This window comes from Anabas testudineus, chromosome 10, assembly GCF_900324465.2.
Source record: "Anabas testudineus chromosome 10, fAnaTes1.2, whole genome shotgun sequence".
NCBI lineage: Eukaryota > Metazoa > Chordata > Actinopteri > Anabantiformes > Anabantidae > Anabas > Anabas testudineus.
Genome location: NC_046619.1, coordinates 6,042,517 through 6,056,725, shown reverse-complemented (window position 1 = coordinate 6,056,725; position 14,209 = coordinate 6,042,517). Strand labels below are relative to the sequence as shown.

The 14,209-nt window shown below is 41.9% G+C and overlaps 1 protein-coding gene across 3 annotated transcripts; it reads right to left on the bottom strand.

The window, feature by feature from the left end:
* Positions 1-574: 574 nt before the first annotated feature.
* On the bottom strand, positions 575-13,741 carry lpar4 (lysophosphatidic acid receptor 4). 3 transcript variants are annotated; one of them, XM_026357903.1, is made up of 4 exons: positions 6,053-6,195; positions 2,773-3,026; positions 2,457-2,637; positions 575-2,256 (listed from the first exon to the last, which is right to left on the bottom strand). In XM_026357903.1, the coding sequence occupies exons 2-4, from the start codon at positions 2,937-2,939 to the stop codon at positions 1,321-1,323; spliced, it is 1,284 nt and encodes a 427-aa protein (XP_026213688.1). In that variant the 5' UTR covers positions 2,940-3,026; positions 6,053-6,195; the 3' UTR covers positions 575-1,320. The 3 variants fall into 3 exon arrangements, with proteins under 3 accessions (XP_026213688.1, XP_026213687.1, XP_026213689.1); XM_026357902.1 differs by lacking the exon at positions 6,053-6,195 and adding an exon at positions 5,500-6,016; XM_026357904.1 differs by lacking the exons at positions 575-2,256; positions 2,457-2,637; positions 6,053-6,195 and adding exons at positions 9,614-10,137; positions 10,238-11,020; positions 13,461-13,741 and having other exon boundaries at positions 2,937-3,026.
* Between the last annotated feature and the right edge of the window lie 468 nt (positions 13,742-14,209).

The following is a 14,209-nucleotide window of genomic DNA, read 5'->3' as shown; positions in this document are numbered from 1 at the left end:
GCCACTTTTTTCCCATGTGGACGACATATATAAGTCATGTGTGTACCTCTGATGACAGAGCAAAACATTATAATGTATCAGAACTCTACAGACTCTAAAGTACTAAAGCTAGAAACAGACACTTTCTTCTGTGTTTTTTTAAAGAGATTTTTTGTTTTTCTTTCTCTCTCTCACATCAATCATGTTTTCATTAACTTAAACTGTGAAATTTGATAGACTGCTACTGTACGAATGCCAATACAGATCAAATACCAAACGGTTTTTCCAATGGTGGGTTGTGTACATCTTCCTGGGGGTGGCAGTAGCTCAGACGCTGCAGATGCGACAGGAGGTAAGTGGGTGGGGGGGCTGAATTTCAGTTCAAAAGCCCACCTCGGCACCCAACAGTTACTGGTTTTTCAGAGCAGTTGCAACTGCTGCCAACTGCCTCTGCCACTTTGCATCGCAAGAGGAAGTGCGCCAAAAATGAGCTGGCTCGTCTTTTCAGTTGCTGTCACCCAGAGGAAACTATCATCAAGCAACCTCAGAAACGTGCAGCAGGTGGGAAAAACATCACAGTAAAAAAGATACAACAGGAAATGCAGACTTACTTTTATTTACAAGAATTCAACATGCATTTTTTCAAATATTTACAAAATACACTACCAGTCAAAAGTTTGAACTGCATCAGTGCAAACCATGACTTTGAAGGGGAGTGATGGAGCGCTGCATCAGATGACCTGGCCTCCACAATCTCCCCATCTGAATCCAGTTGAGATGGTTTGGAATGAGTTGGACCGGAGAGTGAAGGACGAGCAGCCAACAAGTGCTCAACACCTCTGGGGACTCCCTAAAGATTGGAGGGAATCTATTCCAGGTGTCTACACTGTGATGCTGACTGAGATGATGCCAAGAAAATGCAAAGCTCTCATCAGCGGAAAATTTGCTGTTTTGAGGAATTGAAAATATAAAACATATTCTAGGTTGTTTAACAATTGTTGTGAACTCAATGCATGGTATTTTATAGTTTGGATGTCTGCAGTATTAATGTACAATGTTGAAAACAATAAAAATAAAGGAAAAAAATGTACAAAAAATACAAAATATTTGATGTGAAACGTGTAAATAATTTCAGTTGCTGATTGAAAGTGTTTAAATTAAAGCAGTGAGTTCAAAACTTGTTAGATCAGCTTGTTTTCAGACAACTAAGATGTGTGAGGTACACCGTGGATCATGTTAATCTGAGACGTGTCTGTTTGTCACATTTATCTCTCTTTCTCTCTCTCTCTCTCTCTCTCTCTCTCTGTCATTGGTTAACTAACTTGCCTCTGATGCTACTTCCTAATCCGAGCAGTTGCTCTCCATGCTCATCAGTCTTGACTGTGTAGGACGATGGGTCGGGGAGCTCGGGGAAGACAGTAGTGAGGAGGAGAAAGAGGAGGTGCGTATAGTTAGGTGCTGTCTGAACTCTGCAGTTAGAAAGTAATACAGCAGGGGGTTGAGGCAACAGCTCAGGCTCGCCAGGCACAAGGACACAGGGTGGAACTGATGCACAGCCAACCTGGTAGCACAGTGTGATACAATGTCCTGTGACACCATCAGGTACAGAAGGAAGTTGATGTGGTATGGGCCAAAGCAGAACAAGAACAGGGCAGAGCAGCTCAGCACCATACGCAGGGCACGCCGCTTCTCTCCATTTGTCTGCCTCTCATGATTTCTATCTTGACCATTGACAGAGGTGACTGACTGGAGTCGGCTACGTGCTGAGGAGTTGAACGCGGTAGAGTTTTGCCGATCATGAGTCTGTCTTTGTTTAAGGGACCAGGCAATGCGTATGGAGCTGTAAATGATGCAGATCAAAGGAATTAAGAAACCAAACAGTTCAGCTAGAGCCATCATGGTGACCGCTAGAGACAGAGGCAGGCGACGTATAGGCAAATCTTTAAAACAGCCGTCTTTGGGGGGATCGGTAATGGAGTTTGACCTTCCTGTGCTGAGGCTTGTAATCAGAGTTGGGGAGAGTTTAGGTCCCAAGAAATGTGGGGTGGCATTTAAAGAATATGACAGATTATAGACAGTTTGTGTGCTTGAGATGATACTGGAAGAATTGCTGCTGCTGCTGCTGCTGCTGCTGCTCCGCATCAGAATGAACGGTGAGCAGGCCAGACTGACTACCACCCACACTATGAGGCTGATTAACAGATCATAACGCCGCCTCCAACGTCGAGCAACAAACGGATCAAGCAGGAAGACACACCTCTGCATGCTGATACACACCTGAAAACACAGGAAACAAACAAAACAACGACGTAAAAATTATCTACCAGATACAGAATCACAGGAAGTCAGGACAAGGGTGTCACTTGGTTAAATGCAGATGATTTCCTGTTATTTCCAATGCAACATTCATTTAAAAAGTTATGTGACATTTGACTCTTCGCAGAAATTGTTAGGATAGGATTATTTGTTCTGCTTACCAGGAAAACTATGGCGGCGTACATGTTGAGGTATTTTATGTAGAAGCAGAACAAGCAGATGCCTCGACCAAATGGCCAGGTGTGTGTGAAGTAATAATAAATCCTGAGGGGCAGAGAAAGGATGTGTGCCAGGTCAGCAATTGACAGGTTTATCATGAAGATCACCGCCTTGGTCTTCTTACTGTGGAGCAACAAGCAGAAGAGTTAGCCATGCCTAGGATGAATTTAAGATTTGTCTCTGTTTGTAACCCTGTGTGTGTGTGTGTGTGTGTGTGTGTGTGTGTGTGTGTGTGTGTGTGTGTGTGTGTGTGTGTACCTAATATATCTGCAGAGGACCCAGAGTGCAGTAGTATTGAGCAGCAGTCCTGGGATGAAGAGCAGCAGGTAAAAGTAAGTGTACATTGTCTCCATGTCTTTGTCCCACTTGGTCATATTGTGGCTACAGGAGGAGTTCAGCAGGGACCCATTCAAGGACCCAGGCATTTTCAGAGTCTTTCCTGCACTTATATAGACACTGGAGTTGTCAGAGTTCAGCTTCTTTGGTCAGTCCTTAATTTCTTTCCATTACATCTGAAACAGAAAGGTTATACTGTAGTTGACACACAGTGGAAACACTTTGTAGTACTTGTCATATATAACATTTATCCAATATTGGTTTCTCATTCTAATAATGTTTATATGGCTGTAACTTATGACTTTTTAAATAGTATTAACATCATGGTGTAACACTTTTCCTAGTGCTTTATAGATATAGATATATAAAGCTCAGTAATAACCAGGTAATAGGGGTAATATTCCAGTAATGAAACAGACTTGTTATGTAAACTATAAAAATAATTCAACCTAATTATATAAAATTTAATTTTTTAAAGTTTTATGTAATATCACAGTAGTTACTACAGTAAAACAAAAACACATATTTGCTTGACAGAAGTGATTGAGATCAGAAAGAATACGGATGATACTGTGGAAACTACACAGGAAACTAAACAGCAAGAGCTACAGCAGTTGACTTAATTTCATGATTCTATACAGTGTGAAAAGAATCAATGACATGACAGCTCCCCAGAAGTAAAGCCATCTGAAGTCACGGTTGTAGTGTAGACCATAAACCTCACCCCCCACATGTTGTAAAGACCTTTTTAAATAAATGTTATCATGCTAATTTAAGTTCACGTGTGCATTGTTCTGAGAGGTTTGTTCCTGCATCAGTTCAATCTACAATGTCTGCAATGAACGAGCAAATTAAAATGTATGCTAATTAGCTCTTACTACACACATCGCTTTGCTTCCCCATGTTGCCTGGCAATCAAAGCTGTCAACTATACAAAGGCAATAATACAAAGTCACACCCCTTTCTGTTTGATCAAACAACTTGTAAGTGTGCTTTAAGATGGCTTCACTTCTGAGGAGCTGTGGCGTCATCCCTCCACATCACTGTAAAGTCAGACACTACCAATCAGTAGTACAATTCTTCAGGTTGTGGCAAATCCGATTGGCTCCTAGTTTCTTAAATTAGTCTTTAGGTTTGTTGCTTTTTAACTGGCTTATTAATCAACCTGGGAAAGTGTTAAAGAGAATCAAACTATATGAATTGAACCTTTTAAAATGCTTTTTAGTTACTGAAGTACCCAACGCATTAATGCATTCAGTCAAGTATTGGAGTTGTCTTCATGATGAACTTAATGAAGAGCAAGTTAAAAAGAGAGTTAGTTTCATTACTTTACTCTTTACTGTTACTTGTAACAGAGATTTCTTACAGTCTGACTTAAGTAATGGGCTGATAGTAGTATAACCACAATGTAACAATCTTTTTTTCATTGTATTCCTCCTGTTATGACACTGCATCTATTACATACATTACATTTTTGTGGTAGTTACTTATTAACTAATCAATACTTTTAATGCAAAATGTGATTAGTTTATATATATATATACATATATATATATATATATATATATATATATATATATATATATATATATATATATATATATATATATATATATATATATATATATATATATATATATATATATATATATATATATATATATATATATATATATATATATGTTGCAAGTGTACAAATTATTTCAGCCAGCAGGACACAGAATAAAAACTCTCACTCCACTCCAATGGATTTATATGTTAATGCTTTGGTAATGAAAATTCAATATGTTCACTCAATATTACCAATGCTTTAACCATATTTTACCACCTTTAGTTTAGTTAAGCACAAACTCAACTAAACTAGTATAGTTTATAAAAGATATTCACTATTCAGACTGTGATATACAGTTTGTGCAGGATATTTGCAGAATGCCAAACCAAAGTGTAATAAATCCTTCCCTGTCTGTCCAAAGATTGCAGCAGGAAATGTGAGAACGATAGACCATTTTTTTTCCTAACCATCCTTCCTTCTGCCATTAAGACGACACCACACCCTTCCTGTGCTGGCCCAGAGGGGAACAGAAAAACTGTGACAGTTTGTTTTTTTTTTCTTTTTTGCTGCTTTATTGTAATATTTTGATTAGTTATGACTCTTATTTCCTGTTGGCCGTTGAGGGTATGAGTCTGCTACATTTCCAACGGACTGTCTCATGTAATGTGTGCACTCACAACAGTGTGTCCTGCTCTTGCATTAGGGGAAGTGATATGCAGGTTTTGTGGAACTTATGTAGATCAATTTGGTACTTTCATTTTAACAACTGTTGTGCGAAACACGTTCATCACTATAAAACGTGAAACTTTGAGCGGTAACAGTAACTGAATATTGCTGTAATGTCACTTAATATGACTTAATATCCATGACAGAGACGGATAATTCAAAACACGTTATTTACATTTTACACATACTTTAGCGATATCTGTAACCACCAATAGATGTAGATTCTTAACAGAATTCAGGCTAATATTTGGATTTTGAATGCAAAGCAAAAGAAGATTTAATAACAAACCCTTTGTCATGACTTTGACCACTATGGTTCAGACAAAGAACAGTGCAGAGATGAACCATTTGAACAAAAACTGTGTCATTACCTTGCGCTCTTCTTGTGTCTTTTCTCTTATCAATCAGCATGGACGGACTGGAGAGGTCAGAAACAGAAGTGGCCACCGAAGACCGCATGCTTCATACTCCTCTACAAAGCTCAGACTGACGCACAATAGCTCTCACGTCTTCAAGGCAAACAGTAGCAAACTAAGTCTTCCTGCACTTATGCAACCAAGAAAACAAACCTGTCAGCGTGTGCATGTGAGCAAGTCAGACTTAACCTAGCACTGATGTGGTTTCTGTCTGAATGTGACACATTTTGCTGATGGTGTCCCATGTGAGCTGCTACCAGGCTTGACTGGCTCTTGGTTTCGTGTGTTGATGATGAGGGGAAGGGGAAGCTGTGCCCTTATGCATGTGAGTGTTTTTCTACCGTTTACTACGTCACTAAGACCCAAAGAGGCTCTGAGCCAAAAATTGACACAGACACAGTTCTGGGCACACAGTGAGGACAAAGTCGGGGTTAAGAAAACAGAATGATAAGAAATTAAGTCATAAATCTAACATAATACAGACAGAAAGACAGAAATCACGTCTTACCTTTTAAAATTTGACGATTTCTAAAGCAGGTGATCTGGCTAGTGGACACAACAGAGTCCGAGAACACACAAGGCCTTTGATGCAGTATGCATGTACAATACTATACTGATAGTCTAAATGCTTTTGTCTTGACGGTTAGAGGTATGAGAAAAGGATAAAAAAAACTTCTATGTATCTGCTTCCCCTATCAGGTGCCACACTTCCTTTTTAAAAATGATTGCTTATTAGAACCACACTTTTGTTAACAAGTAGATTTATGTGTAGACGATACGTTTAATTTCTACTTTTGTCATCTGAAACTTTAAGTTTATTTTTTCTGTGGCTACTGATTTTCATAAGTGGCTATTTACCTTTTGCAACATGGTCATTGGTTTTGGTTCTGTGGCATCTAGAAAGGAAAAAAAAAAGTTTCTAGGTGCAAAGCCACACCACAGCAAAATATCTGCATCTTTTTCATGCCGTTAGTTTCACATCATCTAATACATATAAAATAACACCTAGAGATTATCACTTGCTGATACGTTCCCATGCAGCCCCGGGCACCTGCATGGCAGTTATGTTCTGAGACTAGCAGGCTTCCTGTGTGTGCTACAATGCGCTTTCGTCTTCACGCACACAGTTCAGTGCAAAGTCAGGGCAGGATGATGATTAGCAAACACGTTGAAGGCAAAGAAACGTGACAGGCAAAGGTCAGTGGTATGTGATCCGTTTTTTACTAAAACAAGCTTTGTTCCAACTTACAGCCACAAGATGTCAGAACAGACCAATATTCGTGGTTTACCAAAACAATGTTCAATTTGCTGTATTTCTCCTCCAGTCATAAGAGCAGATTGCTCCTTAAAAGGAGATATTTAAAGGGTGAGCTGGTGAGTGTCTTCTGTTGCAAAATTTCTGCCACACTCTTGACATGAACCACTCAGGAGGGGTAAAAGCGAGCTCTTGCATATGTAAACACGCCCCACTGTTCTTAATTCCTGCTCTACTCCACTCCAGACAGTTGCTCTCATCTGCTGCTCTTGACCCCAAATCCCTGAGTCCATTAACTGTTGACTCTGTGTCTCTGCTGCTTGGTGCACATGTTCACATCACTCAGACAGACAGCTACTGGGATTACTAAAGTAGTTTTTTCCCCTCTCCTTCACTCTCTTTACATGCTACTACAGCAGGTATAGATGCATGTTATATTCCCAAGTATGGCCACGTCTCTAACTTTCCATGACTCTGTTAAGGAATGAATAAACAATTTAAACATCATGTTTAATGTCCTGCAAAAATCTGATCGTTTCTAGCTTATAGTATGAGACATATAGTGGCTTGAGAAAGTATTCAGTATCCACATTAATGCATACTCAGCTGAAAATAACAGTAAAAACATGTTTTAGACATTTTGTTTTGATTATTAAAAAACCTTTCACTGACATCTATCCTTTACAAAAGTATTCAGACTCTAGATACAGAGTCATCTAACAGTAATTATAGCTTCAAGTCTACTTATATCAGCCTCTAAAAGCTTCTCACACCTGGATTTAGACAGTTTATCCTACTTTACTAGACAGATCCTGTCTAGCTCCGTCAGACTGGATGGGAAACATCTGTCAACGGCCATTGCCGGGTCTCTCCGCAGATGTCTATTGGGGTTTTAGCTGGGCTTTTGTTGGACCATTCAAGGACAGACTTCAGTGTCCTGAAGCCACTCCAGCATTTTCTTGGCTGTATGCTTCAGGTCATTCTGACCAGTCTCCCTGTCTCTGCTGCTGATAAGCACTCCCAAAATATGATGCTGTCACGACCACGCTTCACTGTTTGGAGTTCTGCAGAAAGAGTCATGCAAACTCTAAGCAGGTTGTCATATGCCTTTTTTTCAAAGTGACTTATGTCTAACCACACTACCATAAAGGCATGATTGATGAAGTGCAACTGACAGGGTCATCCTTTCTGCCGGGTTTCTCATCTCTGCAGAGGACTTCAAAAGCACTGACCACTGGGTTTTTTTCCTGGTTATTCAACAATGCCAGTTAGGAAGAGTCAAGGTGATTACAAACCTCCTCCATTTAGCAGTTGGTGAATTTAAGCCATTTAAAATGAAGTCTACAATGTAATAAAATGGGCAGAAATCGTAAATGGTCTGCACTTGCATAGCGCTTTTCTACTGTACTGGTACTAAAAAAACTTTTACACTGCGTCTCATTCACCCATTCGCACAGATACACACTCACGATGGCAGAGCTGCCACACAACTGACCTGACTGAACAGGGGCAACTTGGGGTTTAGTATTTTGCCCAAGAACACTTCAACATGTGACAGGAGGAGCCAGGAATCGAACCACCAATCCATGATTGGTAGAAAACAGTTCTACTTCCAGAGCTGCCCCAAACAACACAGATTTGAATACTTAGCGGCTTGGTCACAACACACAGTGGTAAAGCATAATTTGTCGTAAAATAGTCATTTCTAGAAGCTCAGTGATGTAGTAAATTATTTCAAGTTATTTAGTATGCCAAGATTCCCCAGAGCTCATAAAATCACAAACATTTTTGAGCATTTTAGATAAAAGTATTTACCAATTGTCCCACAAACCCAGAGATGCAAAGTCAGCAACTCAAACTCCAGGATCAGCTGACCCTTTACTGTTTTGTGCTTCAAGCAGTGTAACAGTGATTTAGGGTAATTAGCTAACAGTGTTTACATGTACTTTGGAGCACACAATCCTGAGACTTTGAGCAGATCTGCAGTCTAAGGCCAGATTAAAACAGAGAGTCCTCATTCAGTAGCAAACAATGCACAATTGATCGGGTCATAATAAGCATTTGGCCTGTGACACAGCACAAAGACCAAGGTCCTCGTTTGGCTCAGAGTAGCCCTCTTACAGATCACAGTGGCTGCATGGTGGATGGAAAACCTCCTCTATGAGTGCAAATCTAAGGTGACGCTGACAAAGGCCCGTTTGACCGAATCACTGGACAGAAATAAAAAAATGCAGCCACAAATAAAATTCAAAACAGACATTTAATGGACTCAAACATTAACACGAGACAATTGTAACTCTGCAAGACAGTGCCCTGCTGAGTTATAATAACAGTGGCTCGCCACGCTAAGGAGTGTCATAACATTAACGTCTAAAATGATATAATGCACCGTCAAAGCCTGAACTTCATCTTAATAAAACGTAAGGGCTCAGTGTGTTAGTTAACAGCGTATTTCAACAATGTGGATGGAAATCACCTTCTATCCACGATCCAGTGCATTTGTGAGCGTTTGCATGTATTAAGCCTGAGTGACGACGTGGCGGCGTCTCTTTTAGAGGCTCTGTGTATCCCTGGACTATCATGATAGTCCTGATGTGGCTGGGTCTCTAGTCACTGCAGCGCTAGCTCATAACACACAGATACATTCCTCTGTTCTCCAGTGGTGGATTAATCCGTAAAGCCCAGGCCGTACCTCCGGACTTACTTTAGGGCTTAACTAATCTGCTGAGTTATGTGTTTGTCACTTCCAGGACAAAAACATCTGATTGTTGTTTTTTTTTTTTCAAACTCGGAGCTCCTGTCTTTCAAACCTACCCTGTCCTTCTTTCCTTCCTTCTTCCCCTGCTGAGTCAGAGCTGGCTTTCAGATGTTTTTGCTTCTTTTCCATTGCTGGCCACAGTGTGTGTGTCTTTGGGAAGAGTGTGTGCTGTGTCCGGGGTCTCAGTGTCGCTGCGGGGCATGCTCTCCGGCCGGGAGCCGGGCCCTTTTCCTCCCAAGGTCAAGCTTTTCTGGAAGCTCTCCGATGTGAAGTAGTAGACCACAGGGTCCAGGCAGCAATTAAGGCAGGCCAGACACAGGGTAATGGGGTAAAGTGTTCGGGCAAAACGTTCCACTGCACAGTTAGCCAGCGCCTGGGTCCGCACCAGGGCATACAGAAAGAGGATGGAGTTATAAGGTACGAAGCAGATGATAAAGATGCCCAGATGGACGATAATCATCCGTAGGACGCGTCTCTTGTTATCACAGCCATGACCAACAGTTACTGGGCGACGCAGGGTCCGCAGGACCAGAGAGGAACATACCAAGTTAGCCAGCAAGGGGATGAGGAAGCCAACAATCTGGGATGTTAATAAAGAGCACAGCAGGACTAATCTTTAATGTTGTGTTTCTGGTGAGGTCAATAAAGTGTATAACTGGTGTATGTGTCAGGTGACTTACCTCGATAAAGATGGTGATTTTAGACAGGTAGGTCCTCCAGGTGCTCTTGGAGAAGCCCTCAAAGCATGTGGTAGCCGTGTTTGTGCTGTTAATGGTGGAGAAGAACGTCACCGATATCCCTCCTCCTACGATGGTCAGCCACACTGCGGCACACACCAGCGCTGCGTTCCTACGTGTGCGGATAGAGCGTGAACGAAAAGGGTAGACAATGGCCAGGAAGCGGTCTACACTGATGCAGGTGAGGAAGAGCATGCTGCCATAGATGTTGGTGATGAAGGCTGTTCCTGAAACTTTACACAGTTCGTCTCCGAATGGCCAGTGGCGGTTAACATTGTAGAAAACTTTGAAAGGCAGCGTGAACACAAATACTAAATCAGATAACGCTAAATTAGTCATAAACATTGTGGTCTCATTGCGCATCTTCATCCGGAAACAGAACACAAAGAGGGCCGCACAGTTGGTGATCAGGCCCAAAACAAAGACCACGCTGTAGACCACAGAGTACAAGTTGTACTTGAAGGAGTCGTCAATGCCACAGTTCTCCATTCCAGTCTCGTTGAGAACCAGACTAGCCATGGCGAGAGCTTAGATGGAGAAGGGAGCTCCACAGAACAGGCGTACAGCCAGGCCAGCAGGGAAAGAGCAAAACAAGGAGATCACGGGATCAGAGTTGTCAGTAGAGGATCCACCAGTCTAGCCCTCTCCAAGTCATGGTGGACACTCAGACACACAAACTGAGGCAGAGACAGTCAGGATGCTGGGCTGCAAGCCTGGTCAGTCCTCCTGTGGAGAGGAAAGGAAAAAGCACACAGTCACTTCCTCACTATAAAAGTTACAGACCAAGGAGCAAACAACTCCAATTTCCCCACAAGAAGAAGCATACTGACCTTTGGCACCTAAAGAGGAGCCGGTTGAGTGTGTTTTAGTTTTAATTGCACAAATGTGAATCGCAGAACGTGTGTATTCTTTCTTACACTATGATTGTAAACAACTAATTTTAAACTAGCAAATCCTAAAAGAGAAAAACCTTCATGACAAATGCGGACATATGGATTTAATTATGTGCTCATGTGTTGTATGATTCATTTTATTTGCTGCCTCTCTGCGTACTTGTAAGTGTGTTTTGATTTGTTATCTGTTAGAACAAATACTCTTACTCTTTTCTGGTCACATAGTTTTAGTTCTCATGGCAGTGGTGTTTGTGGCTGTCATCTGCACAAGTGGTAAATAGCTGTCAGGGACTTAAAAGCACTGCAGATTAGGATGTAAAAAAAAAAACACTGCATCCATCTAAAGAGAGAGTAAAATATTGCAAATGTACATGCGTGAACTGGAAGAGGTAAATAACTTAGGATGGTGACTTGGTGGAAGATTAGAGCTCCATCACAGAGCACTGTTGTACAGAAGTCACAATAGTTTTGCTGTCGAACACGAACAATTCAAATGATTTGATATTGCAACAAGACAATGCATTTTCCAGTTGTTTACTAAAAGATAGTTAACTGTCACAGAACAGGAACTAGATTGTTGCGAATGTTCTGTGCGATATGAGTCAGCGATGGTCCACACACTTGACGGTCCACATTCAACATAAACATTTGTGTTGCGGAAGTTGTGGCCAAAGATTTATTGCTCTCGTTCTGCGCTTTTACATCTGATGTTGTCTAAAACAGTTTGTGGTTTGACACAAATGTGTTACTTTACATAATGTATGATCAAGCTCGCATGATTCTGAACATTTGTTTAACTTTCTTAACTAAAATCTCTCTCCTGATTCCTCCAACTTCATGGGACTGCAATTCTGGATCACCACAGCACCCTCTAAACCAAAACTAAACTGGTCTTATCTTGCGTTATGCAACATGTTGAAGCAGCAGTGAGCCTTTGGCCGACCACCTCACCCACCCAATCCTGAGGGCCTCTGGATAAGACCCGCTGTATCTGTCTTTTCAACACACACTCACATGCTGTGAGTGTGAGAAGTCCATCAGTCCTGTCCTGTGCCAGCTGCAGTGTGACATCTTTACTGCTTTTTCACACGCCTCGCAGAAGGCCTCCTCACAATGCCCTCACTGTACCCGCCTGCTCCAAACACACACTTCCATATGCGCAAGTCTCACACACACAAGCAGGCAAACACTTACATGTGCCAGTCCTCTCTCTCTCACAAACACACACACACACACACATAAACTGTAGAGTTCTGTGTACTATGGCTCAGGCCCAGGACCCCTGACAGTGCCGGCTTCATATTCAGCTGACGTTGTTTCTGCAGAGAGCCAACACTGAATCTGACATCCATACAGTTTGTGTGTGAAAGACACTTTACTTCAGGTCTAGAGCAGAGACACACATAAGCATTCTGTGGGTTATTAGAAGCTGTGCCAAGGGACTTCAACCCTGAGTGTGTGTGTGTGTGTGTGTATGGATTTCATGTACAGGTCGTGGACAGCTGCTCAGTTACAGAGTTTCCCTCTGCAGTCGGTCGTGGTTGTGACAGAAACAGGCCTCTGGGACCTGCTGATCTGAGAGGATCGAGTTCAAGCTCAGCTCACATCCAGCTGCTCCTTTCTCTCACATGCTAGGAGGAAAGAGGCAGCGAAGGCGGCGTGGTGCCAAGCAGGCGATGGAGGAGATGAAGGGATGGCTACGGCATGTTGTCAGTCAGAGATGTTGTTAGAGAACACCAATATCATGAACACGTGAACATGAATCAAACATCACTTCACGAGATTTATCACTTTTTTGTAGAAAAACTAAGTAGATTAAGATTTGTATAATCGTGTATTAGACCCTGAGTGAACTATGAGTGTGAACTATGTACTGCTGGTCAGGCATCCGTCCCTATAGATGAAACGATTAATCAGAAGTTCATCAGAACTGTTCGTGTAGGATTCATTTTATTTGCTGACTATTATCTATTAACTAGAAACACAGGAAAAAGAGCACTGACTACGTTTAATTTAATTACATCAATGACTGAGGCCCCAGCCTAGTGTAGTTTTAGTCCTTTTCAAAGCTCTAGTTATAGACTCTCAGTAAGTTGTTCCGTCTCTACGGGCTTTTAGTTTAACTCTGTTGTGGATGACTGCTGAGGACAGCTGCTGGGAATCTTTTCTGTGGCGTCAAACCTTGTGGCTGATGTGGAAAGAAGCGTCTCAAGTTTTCCTCAGCTGAAGAGAAAACATGTTTTTGTCTCACAGACAAAGCAGGGCGAACTTACTGGCAGCGGGATGGATGGTGACAGTTCACCTCCTGGTCACTGATGTTTGTCAGTCCGGCAGCGGCGCAGCTGTCAAAAGAAAAACTCCATCCTCTGTGTGTTGTTCAGTCCAGTGTTTGGCTCCTGCTCACTGTCCTTGGCTCCTTGGAGTATCCAGCTCTCCCGATTCAAAACGGCACGAAGAAATCTGGATCATATCTTTAAGTTAGTTGACGACAACAACTCGTTCTCACAGTCAGTCGCACCACTCGCTCCCCGTCCGCTGCAGAAATGGGAGCGCACCGCATGCAGCGCGCCTGTTCCCCCGGCTGCGCGCGCGCGCGTGTGTGTGTGTGTGTGTGTGTGTGTGTGTGCGTGCGTTAGAGCGCGCATGTATGAGGAGAGCTGCTTACACGGCCGCAGGAAGCCAGACAATAGCACCTCCGCCGGGCAGTGGGGAGAGGGGGTGTGAATAGAGGACTGTGGAGAAGGCGGAAAGGACACTGGGGGTGGGGTGGCCTGGTCTCATCAGCTCACACTTTACAGTATTATTAAACAGTACAGAGGTACTTTTACCTTTCTATTTTTACCTTTTAACTAACTCACCAGTAATCTGTCAATAAATAATACTACTTATAATAATAACACTAATAATAATAATAATAATAATAATAATAATAATAATAATAATAATAATAATGTTTCTTCAATTGCATAATCGTTTAATTTCGTTCAATGAGTCTAAATAAGCACAAACAGGATGTTATAGA